General features: G+C 39.0%; 1 protein-coding gene across 1 annotated transcript; it reads right to left on the minus strand.

The window, feature by feature from the left end:
* Positions 1-1,502: 1,502 nt before the first annotated feature.
* Positions 1,503-10,873, minus strand: tlr3 (toll-like receptor 3). The gene is made up of 5 exons (XM_041786405.1): positions 10,616-10,873; positions 9,652-10,121; positions 6,940-7,134; positions 4,938-6,793; positions 1,503-1,941 (listed from the first exon to the last, which is right to left on the minus strand). Exons 2-5 carry the CDS (start codon positions 10,108-10,110, stop codon positions 1,710-1,712), a joined length of 2,742 nt encoding a protein of 913 aa, XP_041642339.1. The 5' UTR covers positions 10,111-10,121; positions 10,616-10,873; the 3' UTR covers positions 1,503-1,709.
* Between the last annotated feature and the right edge of the window lie 15,285 nt (positions 10,874-26,158).

The raw sequence follows: 26,158 nt of genomic DNA on the forward strand, positions 1-26,158 counted from the left end.
TCTTACCTTATATTTTGAAGTCTGTGAATGAAAGAAATGTGTTAACCTGTTCATTCTCAAACTTTAAATTGTGTGTTTTTAAGGAGTTATAAATATATTAATATGTATAACAGTATCGGCTTCAATGAATTTGTAAACACTGGCATATCAGAAATTGGCAAAAAAAAAAAAAAAAAACTGACAAGGAAAAACATTGCTTTTTTATCTGCACACAGTCTGTATTTAACTTTTTTATTTGCAACAGTAAGCAAACATTTAAGCAGAATAAAAAACTTTCTTTTTAAGCAACCATTATAAAGAAAACAGTGCAGATACAAACACTGTTACATCCCCTCCCCACTATAACCTCTCCTAAGTCTGCTTTTTCCAACATCCTTTCTCTTTACATACAGGACATTTCCTAAAAGCATGAAGTAAGGTGATAATAATTACTACAATGATAAATACTTTTAAACTTACTTCATGGTTGTGCCTGACCTCATCTAGGCATTGTCTTGGCCTGTCTGTAGTCATGGAAAGTCTGAACACTGGTGAAAAAAAGCTGCAGTTTCTCTAAATGACCACAAGATGCCACTAGATCAAAAGTTTTCAATCTTGTTGAGAAGGGGTTACATTTCTTCTTTAACAGAAATAATACTCTCAGAAATACCTACATAAAAATAAGATTAAGATTTAGGATTTATCGTTTTTAAAGGCACTCCCTTGCTTTATTTTATACAGTGTAACAAGTTTACAGCTAAGAGGTTTATCAAAAATATTAAGCTGAATTTTTACAAAAATATCAAAGAACAAGAGGTTTGTTTTTGTCTCAAATATGTTAAAGTACCCTATGTTGAGGCTCCATTTACCTGCTTTTACTTCTGAAAAATCAAATTAAAATATTTGTGTAGTTTGAAGATTGTTGCTTTACTTTGTAAAGCTATAAATACAGGATAACCACTACAATAATAATAATCTACTATTTAACTTACATGAACCATAAGCAAATGTTAACACTGCAACATTTTGTTGCTGTATGCAAAAAAGTACCTCAATTACAATAAAACTTGTACAGTACACAACATACACTGCCTGGCCAAAAAAAAATTTGGCACCTGGGTATTACTAAGTAAATAGGTATGAGCCCCCTATTGGATAATTACTGCATGGGCAATTATCTTTCAGCTGGCAACAAGTTATTTAACCCCAGCTGATGCAATGAGTAACTTCTCATTTCTTAAACAATAGATTTTTTCTTCCCTAATGGCACGGGCAAATTCCAAGATGACAATGCCAGGATTCATTGGGCTCAAATTGTGAAAGAGCGGTTCAGGGAGCATGAGACATCATTTTCACACATGGATTGGCCACCACAGAGTCCAGACCTTAACCCCATTGAGAATCTTTGGGATGTGCTGGAGAAGGCTTTGCGCAGTGGTCAGACTCTCCCATCATCAATATTAAAATTAATGCAACACTGGATGGAAATAAATCTTGTGACATTGCAGTAGCTTATCGAAACAATGCCACAGCGAATGCGTGCTGTAATCAAAGCTAAAGGCGGTCCAACCAAATATTAGAGTGTGTGACCTTTTATTTTGGTGGCAACTTTTTTTTTTGGCCAGGCAGTGTATATGCCCACAATTTTAACAGAGGGGGAAACAAACAAAAAGAAACACTGGTAATTATTATTGCAAAGAGAATTTCAGATTGTTACAAACGGGTTACAGTTACTCCCGTAATCGGTTAGTCATCCCGAGTGCTATGAGGAGTTTCTGCTTAAAGGCTGGAATCCTCTCCTTATGGACCGGCCAGTCCAGGACACAACAGGGGCGCAGCATGCCTCTGCGAATGAAGAGCGAGCGTGATAACTTGTAGTCATGAACATCCTGCAGGAAGACCAGAACCACTGAGTCCCGGCTGTCTTCAATGACCTGGTGAAGAGCCTGCTGGGCCGTGAATCTGGGGGGAAAGATGGGGTAGAAAGCCAAGAGACACATTAGAGACTTAACTTTTATAGATATGATTTGTACTAATAAACATAATATACTTCAGATTCATATTTTATAACTGATTTCATGATGGAGTCTTGATGAATACCTAAATCTGACTGACTGAAGGTTGTCAGTTTCTGAAAAATGTCAAACTTTATAAGTACTGGTTAAAACATCTGTTGAGCAAAGCAAAGAGAATATATTCTGGAACTTTCAAGTTTTATAAATCACCCCAAAGTTTTCAAAATCTTTGTTGGACATGTACAAAAGCTTAATCAGAAATGAAATTGAGTTGAGGTCTGACTTTTTGCAACTTCTGTTAAAGGGGCTCTATGTAAGATTCTTGCTTTAAAACTTCCCACTTTTGAGTATATAATGGTGCGCACTTTATCCCAATGTGAAGAATGAGGCTTTTATGTCTTCCTTGTTTGCCTGTATAAGCCTGTGGAGTCGTTTCTCTGTGAAGAACTCGGGCCGAATTTTCCGCAAAATCTCAATGGAAGTGACGTCGGGTACTACGTAATGTGCGCACCCCGTTGCTCTGTTTATACCTGACAACAGTGTGTTGAATGGAAAAGGCTGCTTCCGCGAGTAAACAACCGGCTAGCTCAGCCCACACACCCACAGAAACTCCTCGAAAACATAAAAAACTAAGACAGTTTTATCTGCTGAAGCCCATTAAGCTAAAAGAGAGTAACCGACGCAGGGGGAAATGGAGGATAAATATCAATGGATCATTTGAGAAATAGAGGGAGCTATGCTCAGCGCTCGGGATATATACCAATCTAGAGATAGCCATCTTTCTGTGGAAAAGGTAAGGCATCACTCTGGACCATGAAATACAATGTAGTGTTTTATGTCGTATAAACCATACGCTACATCACGTTAGCTTGCTTACAAAGATGCTATCCAAACAACAAGAATGTCACGTTACTCATTTAGTGTTTTCTGGATAATATTTCATCTTTTTCTTGCTTCCTGGCACTGGACTCAACTTACTGAGTTTATGTTTTGATACTTAGTTTGTAAAATATGTCAGCTATCTGATATCCATGGTCGAGGCACCATTATCAGAGCTAAGCAACGTTAGCCCTGTTGCTTCTGCTCTAAAACACGTCCCATTCAATACACATCACACATTACACACGTAAAAAGACAATTAAATTGGTCAGTGCTGCACTAAGTCGCTAAGTTGTTCATTCATAGAAATGGTCGCGAAAATATCGTCCTTTTTTAATAGCCTTTGTGCCGTGTCCGCACTAGAGGTTCAAATATGCTTTATTCATTTTCATTTTTAGTTGGTGGAACTTTTAAGTGTTACTTCACTTACCTCCTCTGTATACACGATGCCGGTAAATCACCTTGGTCTGCGTGTGTATCAGCTGATAAACCGGAGGCTCGTTCATGAGCAAGGAGCGTGCCGTCGTGGACGAGCAACACAATATTGTTGTAGTTCGCCTAATGGCCGGCGGTGTCGCTACACTGATATTTTTCTAAATCTTGCATAGAGCCCCTTTAAAAATTTTTCAAGATTAAGATTTTTTTTACAGTACTTGAAACAACAATTTGCAGTAGTAGACTTCTTGTATAGTTGCAGTTTTAACAGAACTGGACCACATTTCTTTATGAGCTAAAGAGAAAACAACACTGCAAGCTTTTAATTAAAAAAGAGGTGATTTCTCTCTTCTGACGACACAATTCAGCATGGGTTTGTTAAAGTTCTTTTGGGGGTGGGGTGTGGGGTGTAGTAGTATAAGTCAGTAAATACATCAGCTGCTGGTGGAGCATTAAGCTCTGATGTAGCCAAAGTTATTCTGTAAGCTAGCGTATACGTCTGCTAGCACTGTAGTGATTAGCTAGGATGTAGCTGTAGAAAAGAGGCAGTTTAATCAAACCTCGACCACACGACCACTTTATTAAAACAAGAGCAAAGAGCCCCACTGGAATCTTATCTTGGTAGAGAAGATGGTTTTGCAGATCACCCAATATCAGCATGCATTTTAGCCACTGACAAGATCTGCCATTCAAACACTACAGCAGTGCTAGCCTGTACAGCTCAGGTTAGTACTGGAGCTGTGCATGTCTACTAGGGCTGGGAAATTAATCGCAAATTAGATTTAATCCCAATACGGCATGCTGCAATTTTCATTATCCACTTTTTATCCAGCTCTGAAGAAACTACCACTTCAGCTGCAACTACGCTGATCTCTTCACCAGCTGCTATTGTTTACTGACTTGCAGTTCAACTAAAACACCTTGTAGCCACCACCTCTTTCTCCCCCCTGCTGTTCTGGGCCCCAGTAAGCTACATCAGCGGTTCTCAAATGGTGTGGGTAGTCAAGGTGTGCCTTGTGATTTTGTGCAACCATACATTATTGCTACAACTAAAAAACAACTTAAGTTACTGTAAAATGTTTTGAAATGGCTATTTTGTATGGATATGGATTAGGTGTGCCTTGAGATTCTAGCTTGATCTTAGGTGTGCCTTGGGCAAAAAAGGTTGAAAACCTCTGAGCTACCTGGTGCCTCTTGCCGACACACCTCTGTGAATTTTGTTAGCATACTGCTTGTTTCTGGCTCACAAAAGTGCTCCGAGATCCTCCTTGCAGACTAGAAATATTCTGCCTTTGCAAGGTTTTCACCAAGACCCTTTCTGTTCACTTAAGATGTTTCCATTTATAATTATACAGGTGTTGCACTAAAGGATTACCCAAGAGTTTTTCTTGTAAAATATCTCCACAAAACACATCAAAAAGAATCACAATGATTTTCTGTTGTTTGAGTAGTAAATTAAATTATCATTGGCCAGATGATATCCATTGAATGCCTATAATAAAAATTACGGACTCTGGGAAACCCCTCCTTGTGAGTGTTTGTGGATTCACTTCATCCATAACTGTGTGAAAATTGACACTTGACTGTATTATTGCCAAAAAATGTCTGAAACAGGCATCTTTAACTTACCTGCTGCACCAGGGATCGTTGAGCAGGCTTTCAGTGACAACAAACAAGATTTTTCTGGAATTCCTCATATTATCCAAAATGGATTCGAGCTGCGACACTCCAGGTACCGAATCTCGATGCTGCAAACAAAACACACATTTCTCGTTCTCCAGTGGGACCATCCTCCTCTCCACCCAGCTGCGATCCTTCTCTGAATGAATGACGTAGGCATCATATTCAAACTCCCTACCCTCTTCACTAGAGGCATCGCTAAATCCTAGCATGCGGTTGATCAGAATGTTCCAGTAAAACTGGATCCTCCAGCCGTGAAAGCGAACCAGGAGTGCAGTCACCATCAGCATGATGACTGCTGTGCTGCTTACAATGTACAAGGCTTGAAATGGAGTCAAATCTTTACACGAAAGCACGTCGAAGTCCATGACTGATTTGTTAAAGTAAGCTAGCGGAGTGTTGCACATGTACAACTCCTTCTCCCCTATCACACTGCTCATGTTGGTGTTATTTAACCAATTCACAAACCACAGGATGCTCTCACAGGTGCAGTCGAATGGGTTTTTCTCCATGTTCAGCACACTGATGTTGCTCAAAGGAGTTTTGAACACTTCCGGCCTCACAGCAGTGACCAGATTCTTCTGCAAAGTCAAAACTCGCAGCGAGCTCAGGTCATCAAAAATGGAGTTCTTGAGCCTGTTGAGAAGATTGTTGGCGAGGCTCAGTTCACGAAGATTGTGCAGTCCTCTTAAAGCATTCTTTGGAATCTCATCCAGGCCGTTACTGTCCAACAGAAGTGTCGTCAAACTCCTTAACCCTTTCAGAAACAGCACTGGCCCACCCAGGTTGGCACTCTTCCACAAACGGGCAAAGTTATTGTGCTCGAGCTTCAGCACCCTTAGGTTCGCGAGCCCTTTAAACGTGCTTTCTTTGATGTTAGCAATATTGTTGTTGCTGAGATCCAGGAAGGTCAGGTTGGAGAGGTGTGTGAATGGAGATGGATCCAAGTTTGAGGCTGTTGCGTTCAGACTTTTCCCCAAAGTCAGGAGCCGAAGTTTCGGCACATGAGCAAACGACGTGGCACTTAGAGCGACTTTCTGGTGGTTGTTGAACATGTGGATCTCTTGGACTTGGTCCAGCCCTTCAAACTCCTGGCCAGTCAAAGTTTGCCTGATGAAGTTGAAATCTAAAAGCAGAACAGTGAGGTTCCTCAACATGGAGAAGCTTCCAGGTTTAATCCATGTCAAAGATGTTGCAGTCAGATTTAGCTTTCGGAGAGGTGATCCAGTCAGTGACACTAAAGTCTTGCTGTTGAGGTTTCTAAGAGACTCACAACTACTCCAGCTAAAATCAAGTTCTTTAAGGCTCATCAAGCCTGTAAATGTGTTCTCACTGATTTCTCGTATTGCAGTTTGCTTTAGTATCAAACTCTCCAGGCTGCTTAAAGCTTGGAAAGAGAAATTGTCAATGATCGGAGTGGAAGAAGTATGACTTTTCACCAGAGCTTTTGTCAACTGCAGTTTTTTTAAACTTTTGAGCCCTTGAAATGTGCTCTTTGTCAGGTGTTTGATGTTGTTTTCCACCAAAATAAGAGTCTGCAGCCTGGGCAGCCACTGAAAAGAGCCTCCCTCTATTTTACCCATACCATTCAGAGAAAGATCCAGAAAAGTCAGGTTTGTTTTCTGCAGCCCTTTGAATGTGGTGTTTGTGAGTGTGATGAGCTTCATCTTCCGAAGAGAGAGGGTGTTGATGGCCGTTACAGAAAGCTCTGAGCAGAGCTTGGAAATCACCAAAGTGCCGACATTGCTCCCATCCATGATTAAAGTACTCAGGCCTGAAATGGGCTTAAAGCAATCTGGCTCCAACTGCAAGAAAAAAACAGGAAAGAGGTCTGCAATGAGACCAAAAAGGGAACCAAAACAGACAAGTGAGAGCAAGATGCTTCCATAATTTTTTGTCTTAATTTCAACTTAACACACATTCATTTCCCCTTTCCGGGTAAATTTCTTACTTTCTTCAGAGGCACAGAGGACAGGTTGAGGTGCGTCAGAAAGGATGAGCTGTTCAGGTAGAGAAAGTCATTTGTCTTTAGGGTGTTGAAGTCGTTGAAGCCCAGATTGAGGCTGACCAGGTTGGGCAGTTGAGGGGTAGAGCCCAGCTGGGCTGACAGCAGTTTGTTTGATGATACGTTGAGATACTTCAGGCTCTGTGAATCATGAAAATAATGAAAACAAATTAATTTTATCTTACGCAGCAGTAAGGGGGGAATGTTAAACAATTAAACAACCATAAACAGTCAGTGTATTCCACAGCCATTTTCATTTTGAACCAAGAAAACCAAAATCAAGAAACAGTTTCCCAATTACCCTTAATGGGGCAAGGAGCCACATATGGTCACTCTGGTTGACCTCCTTCATGGCCTCCCCCCAACTCTCTCTGTGATACAATGGAACCAGTATAATTTTTCCCAGCCAATCAGTTGATATCAAACAATGTTAAAGAAAGGGACATCACATCATCAGCAGCAGTGGCTCAAAATATCTCAAATTTCCTGTTTTCTTCAGAATTTGAAAAATGTAGTTTAAAACTCTTTTGATCCCAAACAAGTGACCCTAAATTCATAACCAGCCATAAAAAGCTGATGCAACTCTTATATCATAAAGATGAATAGTAGTGATAAATGTCATTATGGGTTTTGTTTGTGTTGGATTTCTATCAATTACTGTAATTTAGCATGGAATATGTAAAATGTTCAGACATGGCCATTTCATCTAGCAACCACACCGAGGCTATTTTCATGACAAACGAGTTATCATAATGTAGGATAACCGTGCTCTATAGTTTACTCAGATGACAAGAAGAATTAAAGGGTGATCCAGCTGTAAATTTCACTTCACTTTTACTACAAATAAGCCAGAACTAGTATGACAGTTTTTAAACTCTCCAGTCCGGTTGTGAAGACAAACATTATTATTATTATTATAAATCCATTATGTATTACAAATAGGGTTGATGAAAGATTAACATTTTTAATCACAACTGATCTCAGAATTTCAACTAATCAACTAATCAACTGCTAATCAACTGATTGCACCGTTTCTTCTGGATTTTAAAATTCCACTATGTTGCATTTCAAACTGTTTTCGTGTCAGATTGGATTTTTCTACTGTCATAAACTTGTCTTCCTCTTTCAGTATTTTAGAGGTACATTGAAGATTTAAAGGTCACATATTTTATCCCTTTAAGACTAGTTAATAGTGGTCTCAGAGGTCCCCAAAACATGCCTGTGAAGTTTGTTGCTGAAAAAAACACTCCAGTAATGGAATTTTTGCATGTCTAAAAACCCCTCTGTTTCAGCCCTTCTCAGAACGAGCCATTTCTGTGTCTGTGGCTTTAAATGTTACTGAGCTGTCTGACTCCGGCCCTCTCAGGAAATGGATGTGGTTTTCCTTATCAGGGTGGAACTTTCTTTCAAGCAGGGAGGGCCATCCCAACCTGGGCACCATGCTAACTTCCCACATGACATCATGAAGGGAAAATCTGAGAACAGCTTGTTTTAGCACACGTTTTCTGAAAGGTGGAGAGAGAGGGGAGGAGGGGATGGATTTTTCTGATTCTTGAGGGGATTTTGGACAGGCCAGGGGCACATATTTTTGTTAGAAAACCCTGAAAGTGTATTTTGCATAATATGTGACCTTTTTACATATACTTAACCATGGAAAAAGGACCTTGCTATGGATTGAAAATAAAGTAAGAGATAATTTAAAAGGTTTAGGTGACTTTTGACTTGTCCATTGAGCTGTCTGTGAATTTTTTAAGTGAAATGAGACATTAAGGAGAAGTGATGGACTTATTTTACATCAGTGTGGCTGCAGGGAGATGCTGACATGGCCTTAAGCAACCTGTGTTAACAGGGACAATAAAGCCTGTGATTAATTGCAATCAAATAATATTAGTGCACTAATTGTGGAACTTAATTAATTGCGTTTAACTCTATTAATCTTGACAGCTCTAATAATTTTTTTTTTTTTTTCTAGAAATAACAATTTAGCATCGTTTGACTTATACTGAACCCAAAATAAGAGTCTTTTCTTGAGACATCTAAAAAGTGGGGTTGTCATACATTCAGTAAATGCTTGTATGATTGTGTATTTTGTAAAGCAAGTCCACTGCTCATGACTGAGACCAGCTGTCTTGACAGCTGCAGTGCCGGGGGGGAGACACAGCAGCCATCCAGAACAAAGTGGTTTGAAAGAAGGTCAAGTTTACAGACTGAGGAGGAGTTTTGATGCCAGTTTTAAGATAATGGTTATAAATTCTGCAACTGTGTCTGTCTAAGACCAAGATCTTCCAACTAAGACAGATAAACTAGTGGACGGTCTACACTCACTCTTCACCCTGCACAGACATGCTCTGCCGGTGGAGTGAGACTGACATACACATGCATCTGAAAAAAGAATATCATGAAATGGTTTGTTTTTTTCCTGTGACTTAATTCAAGAAGTGAAACTTCAATATATTCTAGACTCATCCTTATAAAGTGAAACAGTAAATTTTTAGTTTTAATCTTGATTATTTACTTTCTGAAGTAAGTCACAGGACAATAATAAACTTTTACTTGATATTCTGATTTTTTGAGATGCACCTGTACATAGCTGACAAACATTTTTAGCCTACAAAATTATCACTGCTCTACAGCTAAATGATCCATTGTCATCCATACCTGTAGTGCAGAAAAAGGCTCCCCCTGTAGCTTCAGCCTGTTGCTAGCAATATTCAACCCTGTCAGATTGCTGCAATGGCTCAGATCCTCTTTCTTCAGCAAATGCAGTTCATTATGTTCCATGTTCAGTGTGTGCAGCAGGGGCAGCGTCTGGCACAAACCCTCATCCAGCTTTGTGATGCTGTTGTAACTGACATCAAGGTGTATGAGGCCTCGGTATGGGACCAGGGACTGAGGGAGGATCTTTACCAGCCTGTTATGAGACATATCCAGGCTGCTGATGTTCCTGGGAAGGTCTGGTGGAACCACGCTGAGGCTCCGGTGGCTGCAGTCTGCTCTGCCACCTTCAACTCGGCAGGACTGCGTCTTCTGGGAGGCCACGCTGTAGTGCGGTCCAGTCATGATGTAACACATGATGATCACTGCCGAGAGGAGGTGGGCACGAGGAGGGGCACTCATTTTCCAAAAACCTAAAGAGAAAATCAAGCAACAATAGAAAGACAGTGTGTTCAGTTACTGACAAAATCTCTCTTCTATTAACTCTGTTTTTTCTCCAATAACCTGAATGCAACACTTACACCAGGAGTTAATGCCACTAAATACAGAGAAAAAAGTGGACTCAAGCACAGAAACTCCCTTTAAGATTCAAAAACTAAGGAGAAACAACTATTTAATCTAAATAGGCTCTCTTAGTGATACAAAAACATTCCTAAAAGCAGATTCAACACACAGATGTGTCTGATATGCAGTAAAAAGCTTTTTAAATGGCAAAGAAATCATCACGACTTTCTCTGTCTGATATTACAACCTACAGTGTGGATTTTTACAAAGTGAACACAAAGATGCACAAAGGTAAAACTATAATTTCAACACGTTAATGACTGGCGAAGTTAATTAAGCGCAAATACGAAACTGGGTGCCTCATAGCCTCGGTCAATAAAAGTGAGCTAATAGGAGGTCTTACCAGCTCTTTCATGTAAACTTCTCAAACTTCAGGCATAAACTTCCAGCAGCTCCACTGTTATCCACCATGAACGAGCCTCTCAGACAGGCTCTGCTAAACACAGCAGGAAAAATACGGAAAAGAAACAAAGACAGCTCCAGTTTCACTTCTGCGCGTGTCTTAAGCACCAGGAAAATTAACTGTTTCATGTAGGAAGTTGAGGAGTTTGTGGGGAGATTAAAAGACAAAACTCACGTCCTAAGATACAGACTGGAAACAAGCCTCTACTTCCGGGTATTAAATGCCCCAATTCCATGGTGTTGTATAAAAGTGTCTCATCTTGTCCTACTTGTTCCGGTAGGTGATGTGTTACATGCGACTGATATGCTCCGTGCCTGATAGGAGGACACCGTACCGTAAAGTGTGTAGTATTCATTTCTTTCGTCTATGGTGGCCGTTTTTGCCGTCCTAAATAGGGAAGTCTGAATGACTCAGGTACGCTTCCACATTGGACTGATTTTTAAAAGTCATTTTAAACAGCTTAATAAGCACAAGACTAAACCCAGCTGTCTGTGGAATAATACCGTAATTCTACGGATAGATGAGCATCATGTTGAACGTGAAGGAGTCAAGGTAGGGAACGACTATTCTGTCATTTGTCTGAAAGCCCAATTCTGTCTCTAACTAAAGGTGGAAAAAAGATTTGAAAATGAAAAAAAATAAAATAAAATAAAATGTAAAAAAAAAAAAAAAAAAAAAATATATAAAATTAACCTTTAATCCAAAATATGGCATAAAAATTGAAATGCTAAAAAAATAAAAAAAATATATACAAAGTGATAAAATATAATGTCAAAATTAGGAAAAGAAAACAGAATTTTGAAATAAAAAGTCGGAATTATGAGACAAGTAGTCAAAATGTTGAGATAAAAGTTATGAACATTGGATATAAGTTTAAAAAAAAGAGAGAAAATTCTATTATGAAATACAAAGTCAAATGTTGATATAGAAAGTCAAAATTAGGAGAGAAAAAAGTCAAAACTATGAGATAGAAAATCAAAATGGTGAGATAAAGGGTAAAAAGTCACAGTTATGATTAAAAAAGTAAAAATTATCGGTAGAAATTCATTTATGACATAGAACATCAAAACTGTGAGATTAAAATACAAAAATTATGCGATAAAAAGTCATAATTATGAAATAAGAGTGAAAAATATGAGGAGAAAGTCAATTATGACATAAGAAGTCAGTTATAAAATAAGAAGTCAAAATGTTGAGGTAAACAGTCAAAATTAGGAATAAACAAGTTAGATTTAAGAGATAAAAAAAATCGAGGTCGTTAAATTAAGTTTTAGATATAAGATAAACAGTTGAAACTTCAACACACGTGTGTTATTAAATTTCACTGTAAACTGTCAGTAGCATGGTACCAAACTTTTGTGTTTCTGTATCTGCAGAGATCTGTGTTTCTACGGGAGTTTGTTGTAGTTTAAAACTAAATAGCTACTTTTTATGACCAGACATCAGACCGGTTCAAGCCCTGGTGTCATTTTATTTACGTGATCAAAGTTAGGCTGGCACAGCCTTATTTTGTTCACCTGTGGGAATGGAAACACTGAAATATCTTAGCATTGTGTTCTTTGTTAAATGGAAGTGAGAATTCTCCTTACCTGCGGTCTGTGGTTCCCTAAAACAGGCTTGGACTACAACCGTCAAGATGCAGAAGTGGATTCCAGTGAAGATGGTTTCAGTGCTATTGTTGGTATAACTGTATACTTTGATCCTGAATAAGGAAAACATGCTTAACAGAAGAATTGAAACTTTTGCACACCACACCAGCTATACTGAGCAGGAATACTTTTATTTAGACAGTCACTCGGTCTGGGAACCACCATAAACATTTAACATCTTTAGATTTGTTCATTTAACCATCTTTAGGAAACGGTTGAATGAATCTTTCAATCTTTCAATGTTCTTTATAGTTTTATCACATTACATAACCTGGTATGGCCTAATTCAGGATTCAAGACAAATGAAAGTTAAGTTGAACTGAACATGACTGAAAACAACCACTAGAGGGCAGTAGAATATTGCCACTGAGCAAGTCAGCCTCGATGATGTGATCATACAGTTTATCTTGCCCCTTCATCTCCCATCATTAACACAGTTTCACATATAATAAGCATTACTGAGAATCCAGGGGGGTTTAAAGGTTTGTCTGTCTGAGGTTGTAAAATTAGCTTTTCTCTTAAATCATGATTAAACAGTTACTTTATTCAATGGTCTGAGGATAAAACCATGAAGAAAAAATCATGGCTTCACACTTATAATATCACAAAACAAATTCAGGTTAAAATGACATAAATTAAAATTGATGTTAATTTCTTACAGTATTTTATCACTGTTTCGTAGGTCCTGTGAGATCTCAGGTCATTTTTCACTGATGAAGGCTCAGGTCACTGAAAGGAGTGGTGCACTTGATCATTGTAATCAGTGCTCAAATTTGCAAAAAAATATATTATAAAAAAAAATATAAAACAATATTTTCACCAATGTAGCACTTTTATATTATAAAATAATCTGCACAAATACATGACTTAAATATGGGCAGTTATTAATTAAATCATGAAATGTTTTATCATAACTTATACAAACAAATCCATAACACATTGGTGATTTTTTTCCATTAAACAAAAGTTCAAAACATAAAACCTTCCTTCACATGTGTGTATTGATGAGCCATGATTGAACAGAGTCAGTTTTTAAGATTAAAGCACCACCTGAATGACTAATCAGATGTTTAATGTGTTTAAAGCATATATTCAAAACCCACCACTGGTGCCTAATATTTAATAAAGTCAGTCTTTTCTGTTTCATTTAGAACCACACCATAAAGACACTTTATTTTACTTAGAGTCCAGACTGAGGTTGTTTGTATGGTTTATTCTAATTCAGAAATACTGACATCTTGCTAATTCTGTGCATTTTGTTATGCTCATTCAGAAAAATGTACACAAGCTTCCAGCTTACAAATACACGACTATGATCACTTTAAGAACAGTTTAAAAAAAATATGATGGTTCTATGATACTGTAGGTTTCTTGTAGACACTTTTTAAAGAAAAAAAAACTTAAAGAAAATTGTCAGAAGATATTGGTGAATTTAGCCACACACTATCTTATTTATATTAAATCTTTATTTAACCAGGTTAGTCACTGAGATATTTTTTTTCAAGGGAGACCTGGCCAAGAATGGCAGCAACACACAGTTTCATCAGCCAATACACTCAAACTCACACAATAGATGATAATAACAATAAAAAGCCATCCATTCAAACAGTGGCGTTGGGAGTGTTTGGATTTAAGAGTTTTCATGCAAATTTTAAAAATCAGTCTGCAGACTATTCCAAGCAAAAAGGTGCAGAAAACCTGAAAGCCTTCCTTCCAACTCACTTCAGGCTTTGGGAGCAACAAACTGCACAAAGCCAAACAAATGCAGGTTGTGCAAACCATCCTACAGGATTAAAAGAGGGGAGAGGTAGTCCTGAATATTTCCCCCATGGCTTTATGAATGAACAAATACCAATGTCAAAGACAACACATGCTTAAAGAAATCCTTCTGAGTTTAGAATATAAAGAACCGTGGTGAGTAAGAAACCCAAAGTTAGTGTTAAATCTCAGAGCTCCATGATACCAGGGTTAATTTTGGCAGCTATTTTTAATTTTAGTCTTAGTCTTAGACTAGTTTTAGTCCATAAAAAGTCAGAAAAAAAATCAGATACGAGTCACATGTGAGCAAAAAAATCAGATTCAGGTCACTTTCAACTGCAGTGTGAACGTAGCCATAGAGAGACAGACAACCAGGCACGCTCACATTCACACCTACAGCCGATTTAGAGTCACCAATTAACCTAATGAGCATGTTTTTGGTGGTGGGTGGAAGTTGGAGTACCCGGAGAAAATCCACGCATGCACAGGGAGAACATGCAAACTTACTTAACAAGTCTCTTTTTCATGTAAAAGGAGAAAAGGGACTTGTTTCTGTGGTAGAATCCCAGTAAAACCTTTGTTTTTTTAACACCATACTGGATGTGATCCTTGAAAGACAAGTTTTCATGGAGTAAAAACTCTAAATATTTAAAAGAAGGAAACCAACTACATTTCTTGATTGTATTTAGTGACAATATTCTTGGACACGTAAAGAACATGAGTGTAGATAATCATGCCGATTGTTGGCCTTTTGACCAGAGTCAGAAAAGTGGTGTGTTGTGGTTTGGCTGTGGTGTTGTTTCTTTGGCCCGACATGACATTTCTACTTTTTTTCCATTGTGATGATGCTTCTAAATGATGAAAATAGTGTTTATTTGTGAGTTTATCTTACTGAACATGATGCTCACTGCCAGACTGGTCTACAAAAATGCATCCTAACTGCAGCACTCTTTATGAGGGTGGATTAATGTTGGGTCTTTGTAAATATGTCAGACTAAGTTTCAGATCCTCTGTTTTTGTAAAGTGTGATGAACTGGTGCTATAAATAAAAAAAATAAATAATGCCAGCAGTCGGGGTCCAGTCGTAAACTCTGTTTCATCTCTCTTCTCGTTTGGCGAGGCAATTCTGGTAGCAGCAGGTTGCTTTAAAACTAGCATCAGCACAAGTGGATATTGATTTTTTTTTAATAACAAAGAATTATGTTAGAAAAAAAGTGTGAATCTCAAATAAGAAGCAGTTCTTCTTTAAAATATATTGCACTATGGGTAAATGGAGTGAAGCTAATCTATGTAAAGGTATAGCTCTGAGCTCTAAGTGCATTACTGAGACTGTCTAAACACCAGCAAATCTGATTAGAACCTTTCTAACATTTTCAGAAGTCAGCACTAACAAAAAGCAGAGATGAACCCAGACCTGCTCACAGATTTAGCTGGGCCACTAAAAAACCCAAGAGAATGGATCCTCCCCAGTGGTGATTTATTGATGCATTTTCTTTTACCCCTTTTGCCCATTTTTGCCACTTTATTTGCCACTTTTCAGCAATTTTGCACACTTTTAACCATTTGTGTCTTTTTCCCCTTTTTTGCCACATTTTAACTGCTTTTCATCGCTTTTTTTTCAAGTCCATTTTTGCCACTTTAAACACATTTTAACCACTTTTCAGCAATTTTGCACACTCTTAACCATTTTTGTTTCTTTATCAGTTTTCACCACATTTTACCCGCTTTTCGTCACTTTTATTTCCTGCCCATTTAAACACAATTTTGCCACTTTTTAACCATTTTGCTACTTTGAAGATCTTATTTTGCTACATTTTCTGCCAATTTTAATCCCATTTCACAATTTGTTCAGCCAGTTTTTACCACTTTTGGCACAATTTGCCATTTTAAACCCATTTGTGCCTGTTGTATCCTTATTTATGTCACTTTTTGATCCTATTTAGCCACATTTCTGCCCATTGTTGCTTCTTCAGAGCCATTTAACCACTTTTTAAACTCTTTCCACCATTATGTCTGCAGTTTTTCACCACTGTTAGCCATTTTTGCCAATTTAAGCCTATCATTGCTTCGGTTAACCCATTTTTGACGCTGATAACACCTTTTCACCACTTTTTTGCCCGTTTCTGTTTAATTTTGACTTGTTGTTATGGCAATTTTTGCCACTTTAAACCCATTTTTGCCACTTTCAGCCTATTTTGTTTTAAGAAAAGGGGTTTGCACTTGAACAAAGCTATAAACTTTGGCATAAATAAAAGAACAAACATATTTTTCTTGCTTCAAAAAGCGATATTATTCAGGTTTTTAAAAATTGTTATTACAGCTTAACTTTACAATGGACCATGATTTTGCTCACCTCCATGCCCACCCCCCCACCCCCCCACCCCACTGAGCTAGGCCCCAGAGACCTCTCCCCTTTATCCCTATCAGTTAAGACCACAGTAGATCAAACAGTGCATATCTGAGAGCAGAGAAGAATGATGTGTTGTAAGGATCATCATAATTATGATCATTATTTTTAATATTGATTGATGAGTGTCTTTTAAAGTCAGCCTTTCAGTCAAACTTCATTGTACTTCAAACGATCCAGAGTACTCTTTTTCTAAATTGCTTTAATATCCTGTTGACAGTTCACTCACCGAGCGTCTCAATCTCGCTTTCAAATCCTCGGTGTCACATCAAATCTTTCATCATATCAAACCGACGACCACTTTGAACCACAGCGTGTTAATGAGGCCGACATCAGCTGTCACATAGCAGAGCACATGTCCCATCATTCCCCAGTGCCAGCCAGCATGGGTACGGTTCAAAGCTGCACCGTGTCCAACGGCTGCTGAGATGAATGATTTATCTCTGAATGGCAAACTTTGGTTTCATGTCTCTGTGTGGTTTTCTATCATTTAAAAAAATCTTTAATAAATTTATCAATTAATAAACAGAGGACAGGTCTGAACATCAAATCACTGTCATCCAGACTATTTAATCAAATGTTGAATGGATTGCCTTGAAATTTGGTGCAGATATTTAAAGTCTTTCAAGTTTATCTACAGAACCATCATGTGTGGGATATTTGTGGTTCAAAGGGAAATAACTCAACAGATTTGCATACAATTTTCCTGACATGTCTAAGGTTCAAAGAGGTGCCAAACCCACTGGTTTTCAATTTAGTGTTACCATGAGTCGGCATTTATACACAAAAAAAGTTTTATTATCTTGGTAAATATTCATAGACTGTATAAACATGGACATAGTTTCAGTGTCACACACTGGTCTCTTAAGAGGCATTTTGAGGCCAAATGATGGCAGTGGCTAAAAAGAGACAGGACCCATTCTGATATCAGACTGAATATGATTGTCCTCCAGGATTTTGTTGCATTCATTTATTTCCTGTTCAAGCCTTCCAGGGCCATCTGCTGAAAGCATCCCCACAGCATGATGCTGCCACCACCATGCTTCACAGTAGGGATGGTGTGTCTGTGGTGATGTGCAGTGTTTGGTGTCTTGTCTGATGACCAAATAGCACCAAAGAATATTCTTCCACTTGACCATGGAGTCTCCCACGCACCTTTGGGTGAACTCTAGCTGAGATCTAATGGGTTTTCTTCAACAGTGCTTTACAACACTCTCGTAAAGCTTTGACCGGTGAAGAACCCTGGCAACCGTTGAATGCAGTCTCTCCCATCTCAGCTGCTAAAGCTTGTAACTTCTTCTGAGCGGTCATAGGTATTTGGTGGCCTTTGTCACTAGCTTCCTTCTCGCTAGGTCACACAGTTTGTGAGGACGGCCTGATCTAGGCAGATTTATGAATGTGCCATATTCCTTCCTTTTCTTGATGATGGATCTTGCTGAACTCTAGGATATTCAGTGCCTTGGATTTTTTTTTTTTTATATCTACCCCTGGACTTACATGACATTTTCTCTGAGTCGCTTGGCGTGTTCTTTTGTCTTCATGGTGTAATGGTAGCCAGGAATAAGGCAAAATGGTGTACATAGAAACTCAGACCAGAGACAAATCAAGGCAGCATGTTACACTGAGTCCAGTGTTTTCAGTGCAAGTGATGCATATCACCACAGTAGATTCATAGCTTTAGTCACATGGCTGTGAAGGCCTGGAGGGCAAAACGAGCTGGAAAACTGGATGACAACACTGAGAGCACTGCAGCATGGCCTTGATAACTTTACATCTATACAAAACAATGCAATTTGAATATTTGAACAAGCATGTTATGTCGACCTGATTTCCTGCTGATCATAGAGACTGGATGGACCTGGACTCTGTGACCTTGCATGTTGGTGACTTTACAGTATGCAAATGACCTCACCCCAAGGGAAAATAATCAGCAAAAACCCTGCTGCATTCTCCACAGTCATCCAGCCATGCATACACCTTTCTGTGGGTTTCCTGTCTGTCCTTCCTTCAGATTAATAGAGCCGGTCCTTCCTGGGATAGTCCGCCTGATTGGTTTAGCCTAGTGGTAAGCTGAGGCAGCTTACCGGGCTTTGTGCCAATGGCTGAAGACCTATATAAAGTAGACTGAGCTAATATTGTCTATACTGTCGCTGGGGTCAAATTTAATAAGATATGATTCAGAGGTTATTTTCTGAGGCATACACAGCTATGAAAGATCAAAAGGTGCACAGAGACAGAAAGAGTCAGATTAAGTGATGCTGCAGGGGATTGTTGCAGCTTCATTCTGCTTTAATATTGGCTAAATAATGAAGTGCACTGTCAACAGAGGGAGGCAAACACAGACATGAAAGCTAGCAGGGAAAAAAGTGCAAATCAGGTCCTCTTAGGGGAAAACAACTTGGCTCTAGAGTGAGAGATTAAAAGGAGAAACACCCCTACTGTGCTAAGTGCCAAGCATCTTTGTGCATGTTTCACTTAGTCTAGTGCATGTCATGCATACATGTGATTGAATTCACTCATGCAAAAGGGATAACTGAAGGAGGGGGCTGCAGATTCATTAATGGGAGTGTGTGAGCTTCCTTCTTTATCATTCCAGCTCGAGTGAATAATCTCCTCTCCCTCATTTGCAGATTGAATTTGTGGAGCGTTGGAATGACTCGAAATGAGAGGTGAGTGTGCTCTCTTTGCTCTTTACTGCTGTACATGGAGGGTGTTCACCTTTGTTATGTAATCCTGTACATTCCCTCACACTGGGCCTTTATTTGTTTTTCAGATACTCAGCACACTCTGAGATACACCAGAAAACTGTGAATCTATTTTAACTAATGTGATGTGTTAGAATGTAAGCAGAGAGCAGAAGTAAAGAGGCTGTTATTGCAATGACATTATGCATTATGAATAGACAACATATACTTCCACTCCCTCTGGTGAGCAGAGGAGGGCCGTCCCACCTTTTCATGTAAGATGCAGCAGGAGGAGAGGAATTGATGGTTTGTTATGAAGCAGGCAGAATGTGAGACACTCAGCGTGTACATTAGCTGTAACTAAATGTTGTATAATGCTTTGTTTATGGTGGATTAATGTAAGGTGCTATACAGTCTAGACCTGGCCTCTTTGTAAAATGCCTTGAGATAATGGTTGTTATGAATGGGTTTGATACAATTAAGACTGATCTAGTCAGGCTACAGTTACAATTCAATTTGGCCTTTTAACCCACCGGGCCTGAAGCTATTATTTGCCCATTTTGTCTCACCTAGACTCAGGCTCTTAGGGCCAGATCTGCTAAAGGTTTGCGTGTATACAAACATGTGCAATCTCATTGCACACGCAAAAAAAAGTACAGACTGATTTACTAACTGTTGCGTCTTTCAAAGGTGCAAAATAGCACAGCTGCATCCAGTTAGTACGTTCGCCTCAATGAATATGCAATATGGGGCTTTTACATGCAATTGTGCGTGTGCTGGGAGGAGAAAATGTAAATATATTATTTTAGCACACGTTAAGTGATTTATCAAACCTGAAAGCAATTTTGCTCATAGTAACTGCGTCTATATTTAACACATCTCGAAGGGAGGTGCAAACAGTTTGTATGCGTATTTGCGCACACATGGCTGCGGTTATTGTGGCAAGAAGGAGACATTGAAACGAAAGAAGGTGCAGAGAACGCATTTTTTACCCTCATGCCAACGTTTTTTGAATGAATGAGGAAACAGTCATTAAAACATATCACCTATCCAGCTTTGTCATTTTGGAGCTGTTGAAGGGACTCAGAACGGATTTAGAGCCAGCCATGAGAAGGAGTCACGCAATACCTGCAATGACAAAACTCCTTGCCTGTTTACTTTTTTTTTTTTTGCATCTGGGTCATTCCAGTGTACGGTAGCTATTACAGCTGGGATCTCTGGTTTTTCAGATGTCCTGTGTGAAGTTGTAACCCTTAACTTTTCTCAAGCTAGCATTAAACACACACAAGGGGGAACTTTTTTTTTTTTCTAAGATTTATTTTTGGCCTTTTTGCCTTTATTGGATAGGACAGTGGATAGAGTAGGAAATGGGGAAGAGAGCGAGGAGAGACATGCAAATAGTGCCACGGGCCGGATTCGAATCCGGGTCGCCTGCGTATATGGCATGCGCCTTAACCACTCGACTACCGGCGCACCACCACAAGGGGGAACTTTTAAGGAAAATATAAAACCTTTTAAAGTAAAGAATATATCAAAATGCAATAAACAACAATTTTGAACAAATATAATCAATAAATCTCTCAAGAGAACGTAATGAGTTTAAAGCACTTTCCATTTAATTAACACCTCCCCAGAACATAAGTGCATGTCGTGCGTAAACTTAAATGAAAAGTAGGGCACAACAAAATTAAAGATTTTATCTCAGTCTTTGTAATTTCATACTAAACTAAAAGTCCAAATCTAACGGAAACAGCAACCTAGTCCTTATCCGAGCACTTTTAAGTGCCTTTTAAGTCTTTTTATAATGTCTGTGATGCACGTAAACGCAAAACTCTATAATCCACCAGTCTCCTCCGAAACACACAGGATGAAAAGACATTCAATATCAGAGTTTCTGGTGTGGATGTAATCTTTAAATATCCTGGAAAGTCACTCAAGTTCCAAGCTCTCTAGAAATGACTTTGTAAGGGCTACAATGGCATGGATAGCTACATTACAATGGCACAACGGCTGGCTGCAAAAGGAATAAAAAGTAAGTGGCAACAATTTATGGTTCAAAAGTTATTTAACTTTTTGTAACCTGTGTCTCTTCTTGTTGACTATGACAATGTTGGTCATTGCTTCTCCTCAGTGTAACACACATGAAAGTCCACTTGGAGTTTGCAAAAAACTACAATAAACATGCAAATATGAAAGAAATACCACTAAAGCTGGATACTTTCTGGTTACATTGGCTCCCAAATGGTGTGCTGAGGCACACACCATTACTCAAACTACTGAAGATACAGTCACACATGTCTAAAAGTTTATTTTTCGTGGATATGAATCTGGTTTGCCTTTTGTTTTTGGCTAAATCTCTGTGTGTGCCATGGCCCAAAAACGTTTGAAGACCACCAGAGAATGCAACACTTTTACTCTTTCCATAAATTTAGTATATCCTTGCTTAAATAAAGACATATCTGCAATGTATGAAATGCAGACTATTTTATAGTGAGAGACTTAGAATATGGTGTCATCTGCATAGAAAGGCGCCAAAAACACATAATGTTACTGTATGTACAGACGCCCTACATTTTATTTTACTTTGTTTTCATGTTCTAGTGAGTGCATTCTGCTTGTTTTCTGAAGATTTTGACTTACTTCTTTTGCTATCTTGGGATAATGGCACAGGTTTCTCAAGACCTTGAAAATTTACCATGTTATCACGGAAAAGCCAGCATATATAAGTGGAAATATAAAATGTATGTGTTTATCTTGGCTGTTGTTATCTCCCACTGTATTTGTCCTTGTATTTACTCATCTTTAAGTGCCTAACGGAGTCAGTCTATTCAGTAATGTGTTGTCTAAATGCAGAGCATTATCCACCGTTGATGTGCAGCTTAAGTAAGTGAAACAAAGACGAGAGCAACCATCCTGATAATGAAGGCAGTAGAAGATGAAGTCTTTGTTAGCTTGGCTTTGCACTGACATTCTCAAAGGAGGCGGGGTAAATCCACTTGTTTCATCTTCATATTAGGCCGATGAAGCTGAAACTGGGATATTAAAGTAAGTGAGATGAAGAGATTTTAGTAATGATGAGGGAAAATTGCGATGTACAGACAAGGAGTGCTGCAGGCGGACAGGCAGGCGTTAGCAGCACTGTAGTAGCATGTTCTCTCTGCCCTCCGCAGAAAAAAAGACACTGCAGTATATCACCCCCTCCCCGGATTGCTGACCAATGATGTTTGGAGGTCAGACGCCCAGTTCCGCCACTGATGTCAGCTTTGACACACAGCTCACTCAAGATCACACCAGCTATTACACCTTAGCAGAGAGGAGGAGGGAGGAGGGGATTTATGATTTCAGTCACATGCTAGGAGGATGACAAATAGCAGGAAACAGAACATGGGTGAACACTCACATTTCTGAGATGACGCCATAATGTGTCACACTGAAGACACAGTAAGCAGTCAGTGTTATTTTCCTGTAGACAAATGTAACTTCCAAAGGAATAGTGGGGGCTTTTCTGCACTGATGGGGATAAATGAAACTCACATTACATTAGAAAACTGACTTGATACAGAACATAGCGGAATATTTCTGTTTATCACCACTGAAACAAACCCCGTCTGCTGCAGCTGTTGTATAATAACGGACATGTTCACTGTCTTTTTTTCTATTTGAGCATTAGCTGATGGTACGAGGGTTTCATCGCTGGCGAGTGCTCAGTGAGTGCTGACTCAGGTCTCTTCTCACTATAAGTGGTCCCATGGGTGACAGGACATCAATACTGACCTGGAATCAGCAGCATGGATCTACTACTGTGCCGTTAACTCTGCAGTGCAGCTCACGTAAAATGCAAAGAGAGGCGATTCACTGTGTGACAAGGACAGGTGGAAATGTGGCAGATACACTAAAAAGCTTATTAGGGCTACAGCTAAGTTAAAGCAGCTTTGTTGCTTCTTGCCTTAAAGGTAAAATATGCAGAACTTTTGCATTTAAAAATTACAGCTCTTATGTATGATACACGAGCACCCATGGCAGAGCACCTGTGATGGACACGTTTTCTGTTGCCTATTACCTTAAAGACTGCCACATAAAGAAGTGTGAACTGCTACTTGAAGCAGCAATTCTGCTGCTGTATCTAAATTATGCCTTGCCCTGCTAAATCGTGAGGTACCACCAGCGCCGAATCGTCTGGGCCCCTGAAAAACCCAGTGAATGGGCCTCCCCCAGTGGTGATTTATTGATGATGTCGATGCATGTGTGTTAGATCAGCAGCACTGGTGCAAGTGTCCTGGCTAAAACTTCAAACAGTGTCAAACTTACTGGGTTTTATATTGGAATAATTTATTTGTGCTACTTTTTTACCCCTTTTCAATATGTTTTCAGCCCACTTTTGCTACTTCTTTTGCCATTTTAACCCAATTTTGTTGTATATAACAGTTTTTTTCCACCTTTTACATCTTTTTTGCATCTTTTTTTTTTACACATTTTTCCCACTCTAAGACTATTTTGACCACTTTGTGGCCATATTCCCATTTTTGTTTTTTTTTTTTCACCATTTTGGCCAAATGTTCTGCCACTTAAAACTGATTTTTGCCACATTGCTATTGTTTTTAACAGAAATGCACAGTGTTTTGTGCATTTAGTTATACACCCAATCAGGATGAATCTTTTTGTGTAGTTGTTATTTGTTAGTTGCACCAACCAATCCAACAGTCTAGCCCCCAGACATTCCCAAAACACCCTTCTTTGGCTTCTTAAGTTCTTATAATAATGCTGGCATCAATCTGAATCATTACAGGCTGAAGCATTTCATTTCTTTCTTCTCACATGCTTTTAAACGGCCAAACAACACACTGAAGTGTGTGTTCCCCTCCAGTCCGTGGAGCGTTTTTGCCTCCTTTCTGCAAAGACATTTTGTGTTTGTAAAACAGACACTGCCTGGGTTTGACCATGTGCTAAAAGCTGTGAGACAAGTGGCCTTTTCAGGAGGAGATTATACCTTTCTAAGAGCACACAGAGAGCATGGGAGACGGGCAGAGCTGCGTGCCAGCACCTTAATCTGCAGCTACAACCGTCTGGCAGTGCCAGCAGCCCAACCTGTCAGTGATAGTTAACAGTTGGAGCTTAAAGCCCTCTTGGTTTAAAAAGCCATATGCTTTGATGGAATGTCTGAGGTGTAATAATACCTTTCAACAGACTAATAAGGCATCAATACAAGAGAAAATTTTGTTACAGAGGTCTATTTTCCTCCTCTCATCATCCCTTTTCTAGACTAGCCATAGTATTGTAGGAAGCTGCAGGTTTTTAATACTTCTCATACTATTTGTCTATGCTGGTAGGACATCACTGATGTGCAAGGGAAGAGAGAATTTTCCACTTAAAGAATAAAAACAAAGAAACACGCCAGAAAGAAAACGAAACAGTGAGACTAAAGAAAATACACTGACAAGGTCCACTATTTAGATTCAGCGTTAGTACGTTTTACATGCAGACCTCAGCTTAATAAATAAATAAACACTCTTGACATTTTTCCTCACTTCACCCCACTATTAGAAGTTCATCCCCTCTTTGGCTAAACACACAAATATTTCTCTTGGTCATGTGGTCAAAACTGATTTAGCGATTTAGGTCTCTTTTGATGTAGTGGAGCAGCGCTGTTACCAAAGAAGGAAGAGGGAGATTCAGGGGTCAAATTCCTCCTCCTGAAATATTCTCAGGCCTGGACAGATTGCCTTTGCCGCAAAGCCTGCAGAACAATTTGCTACTGTACATAACCATTATAGCCATTTCCTGTTAAAAGTATGTGCTAAAAAGGTCCTGGCTATAACTCCTCAGAATGAAACTTAGAAATCTAAGGGGCCACGGTAGCAGAGGAACACTGATTACTTTGAGTTTGAAAAATTAAACATAGTTGTGTAGAGTTATTTATGTTTTTTCCTTGCCTTTTGCCCCATCCCTACTTTTTTGGGATGTGTTGCTGGCATAAAATTCAAAATGGGAAAATATTTTTCATGAAATGGTAAAATTCTCAGTTGCAACAATAATGTGGGTTTATTAGATTTACAAATCATTTCCCACTGTTTATATTCAAATTTTACACAGCGCCCCAACTTTTTTGGAATTGGGATTGTATATGCCATAACATACTAATATCTGATATAAAAACCAAGAAAAGACGCAAATAATGATATCAGGCGATGATACTGGTATTGCATGCCAATATCAGATGGCAGTACCTTTATCAGATATTGACACTTTTATCCTCGTAGTTTTCTTCTCTCTTGATACAAACAACACAGATGGGTGATTATGAGTCAGTTGAACTGATAATGGTATTTTCTTTAACATTTAAGGCCCACAGTCCCAATCAAATGGTCCATCTAAACCCTAGGGTAGCCCTCACCACTAGTAGCCACTGTACAGTGTACATTTTAGGACATCTTCAGGTCTCGGAGTGAGGTGTCAGATGTCATATGAAAAAGCATAAGGCATCAGGAAAAAAGGCATCAGGAAAAAGGCATTAGGTCTTAGAAAAAAAGTAGTCAGGAAAAAAAGGCATCAGGTTCAGGAAAAAAGGCACCAAGAGGGGTCAGGGATAAAGGCGTCAGGGTCTCAGGGAAAAAGGTGTCAGGGAAATAAGGCATCAGGTCTCAGGTCTTAGGGAAAAAGGTGTCAGGAAAAAAGATGTCAGGAAAAAGGCATCAGGAAAAAAAAGTTATCAGGTCTCAGAAAAAAAGGCATCAGCAAAAAAAGCGTCAGGTCTCAGGGGAAAAAGGTGTCAGGGAAAAAGATGTCAGGAATAAAGGTGTCAGGAAAAGAAGTTATCAGGTCTCAGGAAAAAAAGGTGTCAGGTCTCAAGAAACAGGTGGGTAACACTTCCTACACCTCCTCTCTATAATGCTTTATAGCTCATTATAAGCATGCTTATAATGAGTTATAATGTGCCTTTAATGCTGTATAACCATAGTTATAAGCACTCATGACTATCTATAATACC

Source organism: Cheilinus undulatus, linkage group 4 (assembly GCF_018320785.1).
Source record: "Cheilinus undulatus linkage group 4, ASM1832078v1, whole genome shotgun sequence".
In the NCBI taxonomy this organism is placed as follows: Eukaryota; Metazoa; Chordata; class Actinopteri; order Labriformes; family Labridae; genus Cheilinus; species Cheilinus undulatus.